General features: G+C 45.9%; 1 protein-coding gene across 1 annotated transcript; it reads left to right on the forward strand.

Annotated features, from left to right (window-relative positions):
• The first annotated feature begins 756 nt into the window (after positions 1-756).
• On the forward strand, positions 757-19777 carry TMPRSS3 (transmembrane serine protease 3). Its single transcript, XM_038141693.1, has 13 exons — positions 757-993; positions 2282-2426; positions 3931-4041; positions 4928-5044; positions 6430-6553; positions 7938-8063; positions 9013-9056; positions 9794-9959; positions 12202-12371; positions 13783-13878; positions 14984-15126; positions 16283-16435; positions 19110-19777. The coding sequence occupies exons 1-13, from the start codon at positions 976-978 to the stop codon at positions 19128-19130; spliced, it is 1434 nt and encodes a 477-aa protein (XP_037997621.1). The 5' UTR covers positions 757-975; the 3' UTR covers positions 19131-19777.
• The last annotated feature ends 213 nt before the right edge of the window (positions 19778-19990 follow it).

The raw sequence follows: 19990 nt of genomic DNA on the forward strand, positions 1-19990 counted from the left end.
TCTCCAGCCATTTGGAGAACCATCAGAACTTTCTGAAGCCAGGTGGGGAGAGTGTCCCCATTTCCAGGGAAAGCTGCTGAAAGAGTGACACGGGAGATGATGAAGGATTCTTGATGTCATGACTTGAGTTAACAGGATCATGATGTGATGTCCCCTCCTTTGGAGGTGCCAGTCTCCATTGTGCACAAAAATGGGACTGAAGAGGTTCTCTCATCTCAGCCATATTCCAGGGACATGGGTTTCATCATGGAAAACTTTCATCTTCCTTCCTGGCCTCTCAGGAGCCTAGTTTCACTTACACTCCTGTGGCTTTTTGCATCATCCTTCCATCTCCTTCTTCCCTCCATCCTTCCCTCTATCAGGAATCTCTCTTCTAAGCGAAAACCACCCCACCAAACCACCACTACTCTCAAGCATTCCTTGCAGCTGAACATTTCCATTGTCTAAATCCCAGAGTACAACCGAGCTGATCCTTCAGCAACACGAGACGCTGCTTTTTCACAAACCCTGCGCGGGCACCTGGCGAAGGCTAAACCCAGCAAAGGAGGAGCAAGGTGAGTCTGTGAGATCAGAGATGAAGAGATGAAGCCCTGGGGCTGCTGCTCCCTGCCACCCACAGCTCTTGGCGTTCAGGGCCCTCGCTTTTGGCAGAGGATGAGCGCGCGCTCGCGCGGCTCACGCGGCGTTCACAGGGCTCCTTTGCTGAGGGCTTACGGGAAGGGTTTGCAGATCCCACAGTGTTGCCCGGCTGTTTTTCAGCTAACTAAACAGCGTGCTGAATTTTTATCTGCCCGTTTCCGTGGCCGTGCCATCCGGGGCCACCCGATACCCCTCTCCAGGTTGGGTTACACAGGCTGCGGCCTTGATGCCGCATGCAGCGCCCGGCTGGAAACCCTCCCCGAGCAGAGAGGCTCAGCAAACTCCGGCTTTCCTTTGAGTTGATAATGAAGAAGGAAAACAGTTTTGCCTTTAACTATGACTTCTCAGGAAGAGGTGAGTGAAGCTTTGGGAGCATGTGATAGCCTCTGGATAAGCGAAATGTCAGGGTTTGGCTTGCATGCAATTTGGTTCACAATGCTGTTTTGTTTCCTGGTGGACAAATTATGCACCAGCTAGAAGGCTTTTTTTGCTTTTAATATTTAACAATCATGCTGGCAGATTCTCTACGAAGTTTAATTTATGCTCAATGAAATGTAGGTGAAATTTTACCAAATGAAGGAGCACAAGCCTTTATTGCTGAAAGGTGAAAAAATACTCCAGGATATTTTCCATTATAGATATGTCACAGATAAAACATGTATTCTTTGCCTAAAATGTGTCACTGTAAGCATTTTCTGGGACTGACCCTGCAAAAATGCTGCTTTTACAGCTTACCAGCTCCACTGTCTTTAACAAACCTGGACCTGTTTCAAGGCACTCAGATCAAAAATGTAATCCTCTTTGCCATTGTGCAGAACCACAGTCAGAAATTAGCATTTCAAATCTATTTGCCCCAAATTGTAGTGTAGCTAACTTTATTTTTTTTCCCCTGTATAGTAAGTCATCAAAAGTTTACTGGAGTAAAATTCCCCTGAATGAGGATCCTGTCAGGTGCTGTGCTGCTGTCCTATGCATTTTAGTCTTTCTCTTGTTTTCTATTGCAATTATAGAGCAGGGGATGGATTCACAGCCCCAGTGTGAGTTATTAAAAGTAGCTCCAGTGCTTAGAGAAATCTGAACAAAAATTAACCTCTATAGTTAGCTGGTAAATTAATTATAAGTGCTTCTCTCATGAAAATTAAGTATATAACGATGTATTGTGTCCAGCTCTGAGGTCCCTAGCAGGAAGGACATGGACCTTGATGGAGTGAGGCCAGAAAGATGCTCAGAGGGCTGGAGCACCTCTGCTATGAGGAGAGGCTGAGAGAGTTGGTGTGGCTCATCCTGGAGAAAAGAAGGCTCCAGACAGACCTTGTTGCAGCCTTTCCGTACCCAAAGGGGGCTACAAGAAGGTTTAGATGAGATGTTAGGAAGAAATTCATCACTATGAGTATGGTGAGGTCCTGGCAACAGGGTGCCCAGAGAATTTCTGGGTGCCTCAACCCTGGAAGTGTCCAAGGCCAGGTTGGACAGGGCTTGGAGCAGCCTGGAATAGTGGAAGGTGTCCCTGCCTGTGGTAGGGGATAGACCAGGAAGATCTTTAAGGTCCCTTCCAACCCAAACCATTCTGTGACTCTATGACAACATGATGATGATTGTTTTCTTTCTTTTTTTCTTTTTTTCCCCTCTCCTGTTGAGTCAGGTTCAAGAGACAAATCCCACTACTGGAAGTCTTGAAATCATCTCCGTTACAGAAGATGAACCGCCAGTACCACAAATTCAGTTTACCTTCAAAAGATTTTTCTTCATACCCCAAGCAAGAGTGGACCCGAGTGCAGATGGATCCGGTAGGGACAATCCACAGCCCTCTGGCCTTTGCAATCCCAGTGGCCACTGTGTGCCAAGCTGTGCTTGCCCACCCAGAGCGAGCAATCACACCGAGGAGGAGGAAACACCACTTCCCTCCCCCAGGTGTGAGGTTTGCCAGCTCAGTGATGTGATGACATCTTGTGTCAACTTGCACACACAAGCATTTTTCACAGCCAGATTATTCCCACAGAAGCAAACGTTTCCCCCATGCTTTCCAGACACATTTTTGGATGGTTTGCTTGAAATTTTGCCAGCCTGGAAATTGGTCCTTTAAAAAACCTGAATATAGAATGCAGCAGCCTTGGAGGATTAGCATATCTGTTTGCTGCTTCCCATTGGTTTCAAAATAACCACGGGTTCCAACAGAGACAGGCTGAGCTTCCAGAATGAAAACAGAGCAATTTAATTTTCTAGTCCATTAGCTGCTACAGCTGTCTAAGATTTTTGGCATACCAGACACCAACTCCATTGCCAAAACCAGTTACTCAGCTGCTCCTGAGAGTCTGAGGAAGCTGGGGTTTACCTAGAGAGTCTATAAACCCTTGGAGACACTCCTTATCCTTGGCTGATTGTATCTGCCAATCTCAATTATAAAGCCTGAGGAACGGGGAAATGAAGAGCTGCATGAACTAAAATTAAAGACAAGGTTCTGTCAGTTCCTGTGTGCCCTCATGACCCGACTGTGTTTGCTATTTCCCCACAGTTTGCCCTTTGTATATCAGAATACACTTGAGACAAGTGAATCACTCATTATTTTCAGCAGAATCTCTTGTTATCTTCCAGACTGGCAGTATCCCTAAGCAGAGGTCAGTTCTGGAGGTCAGTGGTTGGTAAACAGATCCAGCTCATGAAATGTATTCTGCAATAACAGCTAATGTATATATTTAAACTTTAGATGCATCTTTTTGTACTTGAAAACTCAAGACTCAGCCTTGAGCCATCACTCGGTTCTCTTCTTGCATTTATAGCAAAACTTTGAACAAATCACTTTTTCACAGTTTTTGAGACTAGGGACCAGTGAATTTCCTCCTTCTTGTCTTGAACTTCTACTTATGTGCTGCACACAGGTTTGATTGCACAGACAGAACAGGTCTGATTTTCTTTTTTATCCCAGGACTCAAGTTTTCAGCAGAGGTGCTCATATGCTTGAAAAGCTCCCAGTGTAATGTAGCCCATGAAAATGAAAACTTGGAGCTCACATTGCTGATTGCATTGAGGACAGGCCAGGTGCTCTGCAGGGGCACAACTCAGACCCTCCCAAGGCAAATGCTCAAGAGATGTCTGAGAGCAGCAGCAGCCCCAAAGCACTTGGAACCTTCTCATTCCCTGAAAGAGCAAAGCTAAATCCCTGCAGGTGAGGTCAGCTCATGAAGCATACCCAGGAGTTATTGATGTCATCTGGTTTAATGTTAGATAAATCTTTTTGATTGCCAGCTAAGCTGGTTTAACCTCACAGAAGTTTTCTCTCTGTCTGTTTTCCAGGAGATATTGAACCACCTTCAATGTGCCATGCTCTTGTCTCCCTAAAATACTTCCCATACATCTGTGGTTTATTCCTTGCAGTAATCCTAGCAGTTGCCATTGGCCTGGGTGGTGAGTACCATCAGTTATTTATTAAGTTCTCACTTAGCCATTCAAATACTTAATTTTTCATGAGCCTTTTACTGAGAATGGAATTAAACTGCTACTGTGGCTTGTTTGTGGAAGTAAAAATCTTGTTGAGGTGATGGCTTTAAATTTTATTTACATGTAGGGATAAAATAGGTCTGGCACTCCTGGGAAGATTGGTGTAGTATTTACAACACTGGGGAAGCTGCAGCTTCAGGAAACCTTTCTCCAGTGAAATTTTGTCAGCTCCCCTCAGGCAATGAGCTGAGTTTAGAAACTGGAGGTAAAACAGCTCCTGTGGGTCGCCCACACCATATTTTTGTCTTGTAATTCACTTCTCTAAGTTTGCTTCCAAAGAATTAAAGAACTTTCCGCTGTCAAAAACAACTTCTTTAAAGGAAAAGAAAAAGCAGAATGAGTTTAGTTGTGGCTGGGAAGTGTGACGTGCCCAGGTCCAGGGGTTGTTGTGTCTCCACACCTGGAATAGAGAGCGGCTTGTGGGAGGTTGAGGCATCCCCCTGCGGAGAGCGAGCACTGGGTGTGTTTTCCAAGGGTCCCTCTAATTTCCTGCTCAGGGTCTGAGACACCAGGCAGGAACTCTCCCTCAAGTGAAACTTAAACTGTGCGGAGGGAGCAGAGAAAGAGTCAGCTTTACGCACAGCAAGGCTGACTCCTCCTCCAAGTCATTACTAATAAATGAGTTTTAGCAGCACCACGTAGCAACCTCCAGGTTGTATTTCAAAAGTTCCTGGAGTACGGGAGCTGGCTTTTCCTTAGCAAGTCTGAAATCTGGACAGATAATGGAAAGCAGAAGTGTTAAGTTAAAATCCTAGCGTGTTTTCATTGCCCTGTGTTCTTTCATTCCTTTTAGTCCAGTACAACTGCATTGGGAAGTTTCGCTGTCGATCATCCTTTAAGTGCATCCAGAAATCAGCCAGGTGCAATGGCGTCTTCAACTGTAAAGAAGGGGAGGATGAGTACAGATGTGGTAATTTAATTTTGATTATAAATCCCTCCTGTAGAACCGGCAAGTTATCAAGGAATGCTTGTTGTAAAGATTTTGGGTGAGGCCAGAAAGACAGAGGCCAATGGAATATCTAAATCACCACTTCAGAGGAGCGATCGCTCTGAGGTACTGATTTACAGTTTAGGAAAAATCAAACTGCTTTTTAGATAAATGTGATGATTGCTGAATATTGTTACTGCCATTTTGGATAATTTTCTCCATTAGAAGTCCAGATGCTTTTTGACTGCTCGCACTTCCTCTGCCTGCAAGGTGTAACCCCACTGCCTTATGCTGTGTAAATACAGAATACTCTGTGTTCACTGGCACGCTGTTGTGCTGTGTCAGTTTTGAAGGTTGCAAAATCCTGGTATTATCTTAAAGGATGTGGGACTGGGGAGAAATCAGCCTTCTGTGCATTCAGTGCTGCAGAACTTGCTGCTTCATGTGTGAAATGTGTAACTTATTTCTGAGTTTCTCTCTGTGATAGTTTTGGGAATCACAGGGATGCTTTAAATGGTACTTCCCTGTCCTGTGCTGTGGTGGTGTTCACAGCCCCTGGAGGGAAACGACTCTAATTTTAATAAACAGAATAACTGGGGTTTAGCTCTGTGCACTTGCAGTCCTGGCTCCTGTACCTACAGCTAAGGAGGCAGCACAGCTTTCCATCCAAAAATAGGAGGATTGGCAAGAACCACGAGGTTTTGGCCCCAGCTAACCCTGCACAATGTGTTCAGCGTTTGGAGAGCTTTCCCTAGGGAGGCTCAAGGTGTCAGTGGAGCCAGGAACAGCTTCTGCTTCTCCTGTCTTCTTTTGCAATTCCATAACACTGGAATTGTGGGCACGTGAGCGAGAGCCCTGTTCAGCAGTGACCACGTGCATGGCCTCCCTTCTCCCTCACAAATGTGCCCTTTCACAGGTCCAGGACAGCTGGGCACGAGTGTCACCTCTCTGACACAGGAGGTGCTGGCCACCTTCATCCCTTAGCCTGACCATGGGTTTCCTCAGGGCAAAGCATCTGCAGCTCCAGCTCACTGCAATCACCAAGACTTCCTTAAAGCCCACTGCAGGGCCAGGCAGCCTCCACCACCTGTATTAGAGTTGGCATTCCCACGAGCAAAGACTTTTTTTCCCCTAGCTGTCCTAGCTCAGAGTACCTTATTTCCCCTCTTTAATGGAAGGGGTGGGGAAAAACAAGCACAGAAAAAAATTCTGTCAAAAAATCCAAATGATGAAAAAGATAAGTAGTGGCTAAGCGAGCCAGAAAACACAGACACCACAGAGCTGCCTTGGCACTGTCATGTGCCCGTTGTGTGCCTGATGTTCATCTCCACAGCTCACTGAGGCTTTTCTTGTCCTGCATCCCAAAGTCAGGCTGAGTGGGAAGAGGGCAGTGCTGCAGGTGTTCACCTTTGGCTCCTGGCGCACGGTCTGCTCCGACGACTGGAGGGCAGAGTATGGGAACACCACCTGCAAGCACCTGGGCTTCTCAAGGTATGGACACCAAGTGCCAGAAGCTTCATTTGGCATTTTGAACAAGCTCTGAGCTCTTCAGTCTTTCTAATGAAACCTCTGTGCCTTAAAAATGACCCAACAATCCACCCTTGTGAGTCATGTGATTGAGGAGATTTGAGATGATGCACTTGTACGTGGCAAATGCCTTTTATTACTGCTATAAATCCTGCATGATGGCTAAATAGAATGGCTTGGCGAAATCTTCCCTGTGTGATGCAGGTGCCCTGTAGTTATGATATTTTATGAAAATCCTTTTGTCAGGATTTTCTTTTTTCTGAGAAGCTGAGAGCCTCAGCTTCGAGATGTAAACAATTATTATTTACTAGTGTGGAATGCAACAGGTGATTGATTGGTCAATGTGAGGTGTTTTTACTTAATGACCAATCAAGGAAACAACTGAATCAGACCCTCTGAGAGTCACAAACTTTTGTTATTTATTTCTTTCTATTCTTGTTTCACTTTTTAATGTATTTTTCTTTATTCTTTTAGTATAGTTTTAGTGTGGCATTTTAATATAATATATATGATAACATAATAAACCAGCCTTACAAAACACAGAGTCAAGATTTCTCCATCTCTTCACCCTTGTCCTGGCTACCCTGAAGACCACAGTGCCCAAATCCTATTTGTCACTCCAGTGGCCTGTCAGAGATGCACTAAAACATACGAGCATTTTCCACTTCTTTTACTTCCCCTATAGGTAAATTGTTTACACAAATCATGTCACGACATCTGATAGGATTTAAGGTCCACCTCATAATTAGAGAAGAACATGGCAAGGCAATTCTTGCTGCTTGATCCCATTCCTGAAAAAGCACCATTTCTTTCACAAACTTCCATAAAACTGGGAAAGATTTGAAGTCCTGATTTGGCATGATGCTCTGTTATTTCTTACCACGGCATCATTCTGATTTCTGTTATAGTCAGCAGTATAAAGCGTCTTTGAATAAGTTCTTGTTGCCTTTAGGATAAAATGCCTCTCAATTTTTCAACAAAGAAGAGAAGAAAAAATTGAAAATCATTCATCCTCCCTGCTGCAAAACATAACTCTAGGAAAAGGAGACAATGAGCTCGTAAGTGTCTCAGGAAATGTGCCAGCCACTTCTAAGGAAAAGCTTCATTGTAATATTAAAATTAAAATTTACTTTCTCTGCCAGTTAAATGCATCTCAGCATGTGTGGCTTCCACACATGACAATGTCAAAAATACAGGCACGTGGTAAGGAGCACAGGGGGAGGAAATAATTACTTTTATCGAATGCTGGAATCTGATTATTGTGGTTTTCATTAACAGAACGGGTGAATTATTTGAGCAGATTGCTGCAATGCTGTCTGGGGAAGCTGTGTTTATGGTTTATTTGCAGTTATGTGAGTTCAGGTTACCTGCCCGTGGCTGCAGTTGAAAAACAGTTCCAAAGACATTTCGTGTCCCTCGGCCACTGGTTCTCAGCTGATCAAGTGACATCCCTGCACAATGCCACCAACCTCAGGTATGCCCTAGCTGCCTCAGGAGGGCACCAATCAAGGGAAGGGGAATTACTGATAGTTTGGGATTGTTGCTGTTCTTTCAGGCATGCAGCACTTTGTGATTGGTGGTGTTACACATGCTAGACTGAGGTTCAGCAGCAGTCTTGCTGGAATACAAACCAAGAGTCTGATCCAGGACCTATTAAAATCAACAAAAAGGCTTTCAAATGAGCTGCTTGAAATGACTCTTTGTCCCATGATGCCATTTTTGAAAATGGGTAGGCACCAGGCACTTCTGTTTTTCCATTATGAAGCAGTTTGTTTCAGTTTGCAGATCCTTACACATTTCCCAGTGGGTTTATGAACCCTTTATGGTCCATTTGCTCCTCCTGAGGAATGCTGGTTTTTCTTAGTTACCTTCCAGTGAGAAGGGAGCAATAGATCCAAGGAGATTTCAGATCTTCCCTGATGGAAGAATGAGGAATGCTGGTTTTTCTTAGTTACCTTCCAGTGAGAAGGGAGCAATAGATCCAAGGAGATTTCAGATCTTCCTTGATGGAAGAATGAGGAATGCTGGTTTTTCTTAGTTACCTTCCAGTGAGAAGGGAGCAATAGATCCAAGGAGATTTCAGATCTTCCCTGATGGAAGAATGAGGAATGCTGGTTTTTCTTAGTTACCTTCCAGTGAGAAGGGAGCAATAGATCCAAGGAGATTTCAGATCTTCCCTGATGGAAGAATGAAGCCCTCTCCAGCAGGGCAGCGTGTGGTCTGCAGCCTCCTGAGGGTGGCCAAGCTCCCGACTTCAGTATTCCAGTTAAAGGCCCTGATAAGATTGGATGAGTTCATGCCTTTGAACCTCTTTCAATATATGAGTTACTTATGTTTGTGTGCACAGGAAAATTGTATAATATTGAAAAAAACACAAGGTATTTTTGAATTGGGACTAACGCTGCATTGTCTTCTCATCTAAGGGAGGAATGCACTTCTGGCAATGTGATCATCTTAAAGTGTTTGGGTAAGAATCAGAAAAAGTGAAAATAAAAGCAGAAACTCTCCTTCTTTATCCACTGCATGGCAAGAGTTGGGAGCAGCTGTGTACTCAGGGCATATTATACTGTCACCTTATCACACAAAGAAAAATGGTATTTTTTTAGGTAAAATTTGAAAGAATTTCAGAAAGTGAAAATAGGCTGGGAGGGCAGATTGGGAGCATCAGATAGCAGGAGCATTTCAGTGAGAATCCCAGTACCAAGTGTATATTTAAGGACTGTGTGCTGAGTCCATGGACTCACACCATAATTCCAAGTCTTTGGCATCTTGGCAGGAAAAGGGAAATTCTGCCTAATTGAATTCTCATCCCACACCTCTCCATGCTATCTCGTTTCCAGAGAGGGATACAAAAATTCAAAATACAACAGCAAAATCACCATGAGGGGAGAGGAGATGCTTGAGCCTGCCTGTGTGGGACCCTGAGGGTGAAGGAGGGCAGAGCAGGGGGGTTTTACAGCTCAGCTGAGCACTGCACCTGCAGGGAAGGGAGAGACATGGACCCCACAAACCTCAGACCATGAGAGACCTGCAGGGATGGGAGGGAGGAGGAGAAACCTCTGGGATGTGGCCATGGGGATGGGGTGGGGATGCTCCAGCTGCAGAGACCTCCCACCCTCAGCGAGGCTGGGAGGAGAGGGGCTGAATGGGACCCAAACCAGGGCTGCGTTTCCTCTCTGGACTGTAACCTTTGCTTCCTGGCAGCGTGTGGGACTCGCGCCAGCTACGGGCCGCGCATCGTGGGGGGCAACGCGTCGTCACCGCGGCAGTGGCCGTGGCAGGTCAGCCTGCAGTTCCAGGGCCACCACCTGTGTGGAGGCTCGGTCATCACCCCGCTCTGGATCCTCACGGCTGCCCACTGCGTCTACGAGTGAGTGCCCAAATCCCCCTGCTCGGGGCACGCTCTGCTTGCTCTTAAAAGTAACCCGCAGGATGCGCTGTCGCATCCGTGGCCGATGCCGCGGGGTTTTGGCTTTTGTGTTTTTCATGCGTTTGTAATCCTGTAATTCTTCAGTGTACAGCTCTAAACTCCATACAGAGTGTTAGCTGCTTTCCCATTTTGGTCAGACAAAACGATTCCTCTCCAGGCCTGGGGATAAAGAACACTTCACTGTCTCAGGCCCTGAGAGGTGGAAGCAAAGATACCTCGCTGTCTTGAGCTCCAAGAGATGTAGACAAAAGTGAGTTAGGGGGAAGCAAACTTAGGGTAAATGACTTCATTACCTGAAGCTGTAATTGGAATATTGACCCCTGTGAGAAATGACACTCACTTCCAAAATTTGAAAAGGTTTATTAAAACCTTGTCAAAAATGCAACAGAAGATTGAATAGAGAAAATATTGCGGGGCTGGGAGCAGAGGATCTTTCCCACACAATGTAGGTTGTGCCTTTTAACCCTTTAGCCCCTCCCAAAGTTCTGTCCCTGGACTCCTTCTTTGCTGTCCAGTGATGGAGTTTGCTTCCTTAAATCTCCATAGGAGATCAGGTGTTGCCATAGTAACAAGCTGACCCTCCCAAATCTCCCAAACCCAGGCCACCCCATAATATCAGTGCAAGGGGGGGGGGGGGGGTAAAACACAGCTATAAATCTATAAAACTTCTCTGAACATATATACATGATATTTGCCTTTTAATTATGAGAGTCAACCATTGCATTCCTCATCTATCACATTCCCAAAATGCAAATGGACCAAACTTGTAAAAGTGTGCAGACCCGTGACCCATCATCCATTTTGGGTGCAGCCCCTTGGGGGGCTTTGTCTGCTCTAAATGTACCTGAAGGCCCTTCAATAAATATAACTGCTTTTTGTTCCCTAATTCTGTCTGACATCTGTTTTAAGGTAGTCCCCAAAAGGCATCATAACATTTAAGCTGTTCCTTTCTTTTTGCATGAGTCTTTATTGAAAAAAAGCTTCCCCAAGATGTGATCTAAGCCCAGGACTCCAGTTTCCAGATGTTCTGGCCACTCCCAGCTCCCTGGGAAAACATCTTAAAACAAGATTTAAGTGCCAGATTTTAGGTATCCCAACCTGCAATTTCTGTAAATTGCATGTACAGAATTTGTGTTTGGCTTCTCTGATCCACAGGAGCTCCAAGATAAATTACAGGTTTCTTTTCAAGTTGACAGGACCAATCAGTGATTATTAGTCACTTGTACTGTCCTTTGTGCCCTTCTTCAGGTGGTAAATAGATGCTAAATAGTTGTTTAAACTCTGTGTAATGACAAACATATTTATAATGAGCTGTCTGGTTTTGCAGTCTTGTTTGATGCTAACAGTGCAGGAGCACCTCTTGCTCTTACAAACTCCAGGCCACTTTCACCAAAGACATTTAGACAGCTAAAATGGGATTTGTCTGACCACTTTTAAGCACCTACAACGTGGATGCCTTCCTCTGAGTAAGGTCTTGTAGGACACTTTTATACGCAGAAGAGAGAAGAGATGGGATGGACAAACCCCACTCCACGTTCCTATTTAGGGCCCTGTGTTGCCATAAAAATAATTACTTGGGAAATCAACATTTTAGAACCTTTGCCCCTGACTTTGTCCCCCTCTGCCCAGGTGGTTGTGGAGTGTTTGAAGGGTGATGGGAGCTGGCAATACAACCCACATCCCTGGAGCCTTTTCCCAGGGGAACGAGGCCAAAAGGAGAGGAGCTGCTCATGTGCTGGAGGCTGAAGGATGTGCCAGCTCGTGAAGTGGGGCACAAACACCTTCCAGAAGGGAAGCTCCTCCTTGAAAATGCCTTGCCACAATTGCTGCTGAGGTCTGGCTGAGTGCAGGTGTGCCAGGCAGCAGCTGTGGGGTCTCACAGGAGCACAGACAGCTGGGCTGATGCAAAACTCTCAGTTATTTGTAATAAGATACATAGGATTGCCCTGATAATGTACCAGTGACCCAGTGTCTTACTTAGATTAGTCACCCAGTGTCTTAGGAAAATTAATTTTACATTTTTAAAAATTAGATGCAAAACATGGCCACTCTTGATAGAGAGGTAAGCCAGTACAGCAGACTGGAGTTATTTGCCTGTTGTACGTATAAGCTCAGGGGACAATTAGAAAAACTTGAGGGTTTTCCTGCAGGTCTGACCCTCTCCTCTACCTCTTTGTTCCAGCCTGTACTTGCCGAGCTCCTGGAGCGTTCAGGTTGGTTTTGTGACCCAGCAGGACACCCAGGTTCACCCACATTCAGTGGAAAAAATCATTTACCATCGGAATTATAAGCCCAAGACTATGGGGAATGACATAGCACTGATGAAACTGGCAGCACCTCTGGCTCTCAATGGTAATTTATCTCTGGGAGTTTCACTTGACTTTCTCACCTTCCCAGCTAAAACCCCCCTGTCCACACAGCACCAGCAGAAACCCCCCAGCCTCAGTGTGAGCATCTCCTCTGTGCTCCATATCCAGGCATGGACAGCAACAACGTGCTGCAAAACGTTCCCAGTCCACTCTGGTATTGATTTACTGCAGGCATTTATTAATAGGCAAACAACTTTATTCTTTTTAAATATTTTTCCTATCTAAAATAAACACCCTGCCTCATTCTGCTTGGAGGTCACAGAGATTTTTATCATGTCCTTTCCATGAGTACTGGGGGATCCAGAAGTGTCCCAAGCTGAAAATCAAGCTTGATTTTCAAAGAAAAGAGAGGGCAATTTGAATGTAGTGATTATTTAAATGAAAACTAATGTTATTTTCTTGTTAGGATGTTACCTGCAGTTGATACAATGAGTTGAAATAATATGTAATAATATTGTATGAAATGAAAGACCTGCCAATACCTTCTAATCACTGTGAGCTGGCTGCAAAGGGGAGCTGGTGCTCTTTGACACATCCAGACAGTCATTTTCTAAATCAATTCCCTTGTAATGGTTTAAAATTTCACTTTTAACAAAAATTGATCTCAATTTTGCTCTGTTTTGTCTCATATTTCTGCTGATTTCTTCTGCTCATGAATAGCTTTGGGAATAAGGACTATTAAGGGATATTTAAGGAATAAGGAATAGTAGGAAGGAATATTAAGGAACAGTAGTGGCTCTGCACCTGAGCACGATGCCACTGTGTCCCATGCTGGGGGCTTGATGCCTTGAGCTGTGATCACTGCACTGTGCAGAACAGAACCCCTGGGAGCTGCCCAGTCATATTTTATATTTTCCCTCCCTTTCCTCAGCACCCGTTTGTCCCTGCAAGCATCAAGCTCGGATTTTACCCCATGAAATTCCATGTCTCAGAGCACAGAGGCACCAAAACTCTGTGAGCTGATGGGTGGGAGGAAGCAAAGAATCCAAGGATTTTTTTTGCCCTCTCAGGGATATGCACACCCAGCTCCTTGTCTCACCCCAGCACCCCCAGAACCTCTGACCTGCCCTTCAGCTGCATTTCTTTTTTGCTCATTCTTCAACTTGTTGACCTGCTGATGCCTCCTTGTGTTGCTTCATACCCAGAACTCACAGGGGCTGCCGTGGGTGCTGTCTCAAACCCTCAGTGTTGCCCACAAGACAAAAACCTGCAGAAAACTGCCAGGCTATTTATGTGGGGAGTGGGTGGTGTTCACCACAAGTTCATTGCAAGCCAAATCTTCAAGTTTTTTCTGAGACATATAAACGTTTTTTTGCTAAATTTTGATTCTCTTCTCTCTCCCTCTTTTTTTTTTTTCTCTTTTTTTTCCCTTTTTTTTTTCTTTTTTTAAATAGGTCACACTGAACCCATCTGTCTGCCCAATTTTGGTGAACATTTCCCAGCAGGGAAAATGTGTTGGGTATCAGGATGGGGAGCAACTGTGGAAGGAGGTATTTTAAATTGCCTGCTGATGATTTCACTACGTGCACACATCTTACATGCAGTAAAAACAGGATTTGGTTGGGGCACTGTTTAACACTAAATTTTCTGGAATATCTGGAGGGGGAAAAAAGACATATTACTAAATTTTATGCACAAACTGCGCTGCAAAAGTGCTGTGCAAACTTATCACAAGGAATGGATGGGTATCCTCTGAAACAGTTGAAAATTACACATATAAAATGTGCTCAGTGTTGTACTCAGCCTCAGTCAAACAGGCTGTGCCCTATAGAACTCCAAGCATAGAAAGCACAGCATGAATGCAAGAATTAACCATCCCTTTTTTTTTAGAGAAAGCATATGTGTATCTTAAGGTGATGTAGAAGTGGGATAAAACAAAATCAAAAAGAAAAGGGAATTTTTTTTCACCATGACTCATGGGTCATGTTAATCAATAATAAAAACTGAAACGTGAAAATGGGTGAATTGTCACCCGTTAATTGTTTTTTATCACTCTTCATTCATGTCACTGAACGTGTTCCTGTTGTTCAGAGAACAAGAACAGAACATTGCCTGACCCACAGATAACAGCCAAAGGTGGGGGGAAAATGAAAGCAAGGTTTGCCACATAAAAAAAAAAAAAAAACCAGCCTTAAATTGACAATAGGCAGTGTGCAAATACTCCCATTTGTAGAAGGGATCTGTTCAGGCTCTGAATGAAATAAAATAAATATTTAGAAAGTAAATCAGATGTTTGCAGATGATTTGTTGACCAACAGGCGATAAATTCAGAACAGGTTTTGGCACTAGTACTGAACACAGTGTTCAACCAGCTTTTTAGTTTATTAGTATCATTGTTGTCTAGTTTGAAGTGGAAACACACGATGTCCAGATTTTATTGTTATTTCATACACTGTGATAATCCACATCTCTGCAGAGCAGATAATTGCTGTGTTCTGTAAGTGATGAGACACCAAGTTGCCTTACTTTTGTCTTGCCATTTAACCACGCTTCTTTCATCCTTCCTTGCCAATTCTTTGTATATAAAACATTCTGTTTATAAATGGAGATTATTTTCAAGGTTTTTTTCCTTTTTTTTTTCTGTTTTTTTAACAGGTGACACATCTGACACCATGAATTATGCAGGTGTTCCTCTGATTTCCAATGCAATTTGCAATCACAGGGACGTCTACGGTGGGATCATAACTTCTTCAATGCTTTGTGCTGGTTTCCTAAAGGGAGGGGTGGACACCTGCCAGGTATGGAAGTTTCCAAACTGCAACTGTGCTCATTGGAAATGGAAAAACATGAGTGATAAGTTATCAGAAGGCACTCCCAGGCTTTTCTTGGGCAAACATTTGGGTTTGTGCCATTTATTCTGCTTACCCCAATTATCAATCACTGGCCGTGTGCATTCACACGCTACAATTTCCTTTTTATACTTCTTCTCTGGACCTTATCTGTTACTTCTAAAGCCAAATTTGCTTAAGACATATTTTGCTGCATGTGCTGCAGCACGGTGCCATCCTTTCTCTGCTTGGCTGTGACCTCTGCACTGCACTGAATTGCACTTCCCTGCACTGTGAGCAGCTCCAGAGACCTGCAGGGTGCAGAAAGCCCATGGTGAAAAGCAGCCAGATAGGGCTGGGGAAGAATTTCTAGTGGAAGATGTCCCTGTTCCAAGCAGGAGGCTTGGATCTACACGTACTTCAATGTCCCTTCCAACCCAAACCTCTCTACGATTCTGTGAACTTCATGTTTCCAGATTTGCTCCATCCCAATCACACTTGGGCCAAAAAACCAAAAAAGCAAAGGCAGCGGGTGCCTAGATCTGCATTTCATCCCCTTTTTTGCACACAATCCCCCCAAAAAGGCACTTGGCAGCAGCTGTGCCCAGGAGACCTGGCCAAAGGCAGCGTGCTCAGCACACAGCTCCACGTGACAGAAGGAGCCCTGCTCACCAGTGGGACAGGCTTGTTCCAAATTCCCTTTTTTCCAGTTGTTGCGCTGGCTCTGGTTCTCATAGGGCAGGAAACTGTCCCAGCAAAGAAGAAATGGGAAGTTTTCAGTACTTAATGTGAGTCCATTGAGCTGAATCTGTGTGGGAAAGTGTCTGGGAAGGGCTGGAAAAGCAGGCAGGAGCAGGCAGGGGAGGAGGTCAGATGTGACCTTGGTGTTGCAACCTTGGGCTCAGCTCAGCTCACTAGGCAGGAGCCAGGGAAAGCAAAACACAACCTCATACATGTCTCAAAAGTCTCCAAGCCCTGCTGTCATGTGCTTTTCCCAGGACCTAGAACAAAGCAGAAACAAGAGATTCTGAATTACTGGATTATGTCTCTCCCCTTACCTCCCCAAACAGACAATTCCCTCCTTTTCTGGCGTGCTGACATTCATTTTAACTCTTTTTTTCCGCAGGGAGATAGTGGGGGGCCTTTAGCATGTGAAGATATGAGTGTCTGGAAGCTGGTGGGGACCACCAGCTTTGGAGTGGGCTGTGCAGAGAAGAACAAGCCAGGCGTCTACAGCAGAACCACCTCCTTCCTGGACTGGATCCATGAGCAGATGGAGGTCTGGGCTTGCCCTGGCTGTCACCTCTGGTTGTCACTTTGTGCCACACGGGGTTTGGCCCGTATCTGTCAGAGCTGAGCTGTGTTGTATGGACGTGTGGAGTTGGAGGGGGTGTTTGGGGGTTGGGACTGGCCCCTGGGCAGAGCAGGGTGCTGGGGCTTGGTGAGGGGCTGGGGGCACCCCACAGGGGTAGAGAGGAGAGGACAGCACATCCACAGGGGTGGGAATCACAGGGGAGGGGGACTGGAGCAGAGCAGGGAGCAGGGAGGCGTGGAAGGGCTGAGTCAGGAGATGGGGGCGAGGAGAGAGATCCCTGGGGAATACACCGTGTGCAGTCCTGGTGCCCCCAAAACAGGAAGGGCATGGGAAGGTTGGAGCAAGTCCAGAGGAGGGACACAGCACTGATAAGAGCACTGGAGCACCTCCACAAAGAAGACAGGCTGGCAAAGCTGTGGCTGTTCAGTCAGAAGAAGAGGAGGTTGTGTGGAGACCTCAGAGCACCTTCCAGAGCCTGGAGGGGCTGCAGGGAAGCTGGAGAAGGACTCTTTGTCAGGAACTGCAGTGACAGGACAAGGAGAGATGGGTATGAACAGAAAGAGGGGAAATTTAGGTTAGACAGGAAGAAATTCTTTACTGTGAGGGTGGGGAGGTTGCCCAGGGAGGTGATGGCTCCCCATCCCTGGCAGTGTCCAAGGCCAGGCTGGATAAGGCCTGGAGCAGCCTGGGATAGTGGGAGATGTCCCTGCCTCTGGCAGGAGAGGTTGGGATGGGCTGATGTTAGAAGTGCCTTCCAACCCTTAACATTCTGTGATTCTGTGACTCGGTTTGAAGCCCTGGGGCTGCCACAGAGGAGCCTGGGGAGTGGAAACCGAGTGGGCCAAAGAAATTGCAGCGGGAACACGGTGTTGGCTAGAAGGAGAGCAGAGACAGGGAGGTGAGGGGACACTGCAGCCACCTTCTGTAGCTGACCCAAGGCTGGCCCAGTGACAGGAGAGCAGCTCAGGTGCTGCCAGAGAGCTGCTGGGTTCAGGCAGCTGAGCACAGACAGGCACCGTGCTCCAGGTGGGACTCCAGGCAGGGCTCCATTGCCTAGGCAGGGCCATCCAGAGCCATTTCAGAGATCTCAGGCTGTCCTGCCAGGCTCACAGCTGTTCCTGCAGAAGGCAAGGATCTGCAGCTCGCCCTGGGTTGCATCCCTATGGGGATGGCTCAGGTACCCTATGTAGGCTCAGGTGGTGCCAAGTGCACTCAGACACTTCAAGTGGCACTAGACAGGGCAAGTGCAAGGCAGAAGAACCCTCCTCCAGTGCCCTGGGAGGATTCTGGACAGGTTCTGGCAGTGCAGAGGCTTTTAATCGAGATTCTCCTGTCTTTGTGGCAAAGCCACAGAGTGTGCATCCCATTCTGCTGCAGCCTTGCCCTGGCAGACAGAGCTGCTGTTCCCCCACCCGGCCTGGGGGGGATGAGAGAGTGCATGGATAGCAACGGTGCCATCCCAGCAGCAGCAACCCAGCAGTGCAGGCACAGGCTGGAGCCACCCCTGTGGCCGTCTCACTGGTGAAATATGTGAGACTTCCTCCTCAAACCAAAGTGCCAGTATCAAACATCCACAGACAAGCGGACGCCCAAAGCAAGGTGATGTGTGCAATTTCAGCTCAGCCCACGTCTGAATGCTGGGTGACACACGCTGTTTTCACAACTTGTATCGCACATGATGATTTGTGCTATCACAAGCCTATCTGTCAGTCAAAGAAAGAAGGAAAACAGAATGTTTCTGAATCTTCAAGACCTGTAATATTAATTGATTTTATTCCCCCTGAATAGATCATTGGGATTTATTTGCATACACAAACATTTCAGATTAAGAGCTCATATCACATGAAATCACAGATCCCCATTACAAAGTGATCAAAGGAGGAAAAAAGTACAGCAAAATCTTTGTTGAGCCAAAAGCTAAAATATTGGAATTATTCAGAAGGATATCCTTCAGATGTAAGTTTATCCCCTTAGAAAGGATTTTCAGGTGCAACATGGAAACTTGGACGCTTTTTAATGGACTCTGAAGCAAACCTAAAGAAAGTAGAACTAGTGTGCCTTTGGAAGTGGGGCCAAGGGAATGGCTTGTACCTGGCAGAGCTGTACTGGGGCATAGCCCAGATCAAACTGGAGCAGAGAAGCTTTGGGGTGACCTAACTGCAGCCTTCCAGTGCCTGAGGGAGCCTGCAGGAAAGATGGAGAGAGACTATTGACAAAGGCCTGGAGTGACAGGAGAAGGGGCTGTGGCTTCAAACCAACAGAGAGTAGATTTAAATTAGATGTTAGGAATAAATTCCTTATTGTGAGGCTGGTGAGGCCCTGGCACAGGGTGCCCGGAGAAGCTGTGGCTGACCCTGGATCCCTGGCAGTGCCCAAGGCCAGGTTGGATAGGGCTTGGAGCAGCCTGGGATAGTGGAAGGTGTCCCTGCCCACTGCAGGGGGGTTGGAATGAGATGATCTTTAAGGTCTCTTCCCACCCAAACCATTCCATGTTTCTGTGATCCTGCTGGCAGGACCAGCTCCAGCAGCCCCTGAGCCCTCTTGGAGACCTGAGTGCAGTGGGAAAACCCTTCCAGAGCTCAGTGGGTGCCAACACCAGCATTTGCAACGGATGCATAAATGTTTTTCTTTCCCCCAGAGAGAAGAACTGAAGACCTGAGGGGAGTGGCCGTGCTCTGGGCTCCTGAAAACCCACATCTCACTCCAGCCCTGCAGAAGGACCCAGCCCACTCTTCTGGTCACCTGCTCTGAGCTCTGGACCTTCACAGAGCACCTTTCAGCGTTTCTTTTTGTTACTGGCAGCTGCACTTGATGCAAACTGTTGCACATTCAGCCTGTTTTGGGTGCAAGAAGCAGATGGATGATCAGTATGTGTGTTTACTGTCAGCTACAGATTGCACGTGGAGAAAAAAAAGCTAAGGCAGATAACCCTGAATGCTGTCACAATAAAGTTTTGCAGAAGAAGACTAGAATAACTATAGATCAGGTTGCTCACTGTTATTTTTGTACTTAACCTTCCAAGAACAAGACTACAAAAATACCTTTTTTCCTGAAAGCATTCATTTGGTACACAAGAGGTCTGTGCTCTGTTGCACAGGCAGCAGCAGCTTCCTTTGAATCCAAAAGCAAGCAGGGAGCAGAAGGTTGGCACTTTAGACAAGTACCTTCAACTCTTAGAAAAAATAACCTCTGAATTCAAATGTATTGTCATGTCACTGTGAACAAAGTTCATAAAAATCAAATTCTTGTGTGTTTTCCTGCAGTAAATAGCTCTGAAATGGGCAACAGGTTGTAACTAGACTGGAAAATTCTGAGATTGCTGAACTTAAATGGAAGTGGAGCTTCTTTATGCCTCGCTTTCCCTCCTTTTCTCTGCTAATGGGACAATACAGATCCTACACCCTTTGTGCCTCTTAGTGAGATCAGTGTGTGGATGGACTGATGCCAGCCAGATAAAGGACAAAATATCTGAATGCTGCTGGGGTTTCCTGATTTCCATTTTACTGCAACAGTCTCAGC

This window comes from Motacilla alba, chromosome 1 (genome assembly GCF_015832195.1).
Source record: "Motacilla alba alba isolate MOTALB_02 chromosome 1, Motacilla_alba_V1.0_pri, whole genome shotgun sequence".
Taxonomy (NCBI): domain Eukaryota; kingdom Metazoa; phylum Chordata; class Aves; order Passeriformes; family Motacillidae; genus Motacilla; species Motacilla alba.

Coding starts and splice junctions, on each gene's coding strand:
- TMPRSS3 (XM_038141693.1), top strand. Junction 2,427..3,930: donor CCCGAGTGCAGATGGATCCG/GTAGGGACAATC, acceptor TCTGTTTTCCAG/GAGATATTGAACCACCTTCA. Junction 8,064..9,012: donor CACAATGCCACCAACCTCAG/GTATGCCCTAGC, acceptor TTCTCATCTAAG/GGAGGAATGCACTTCTGGCA.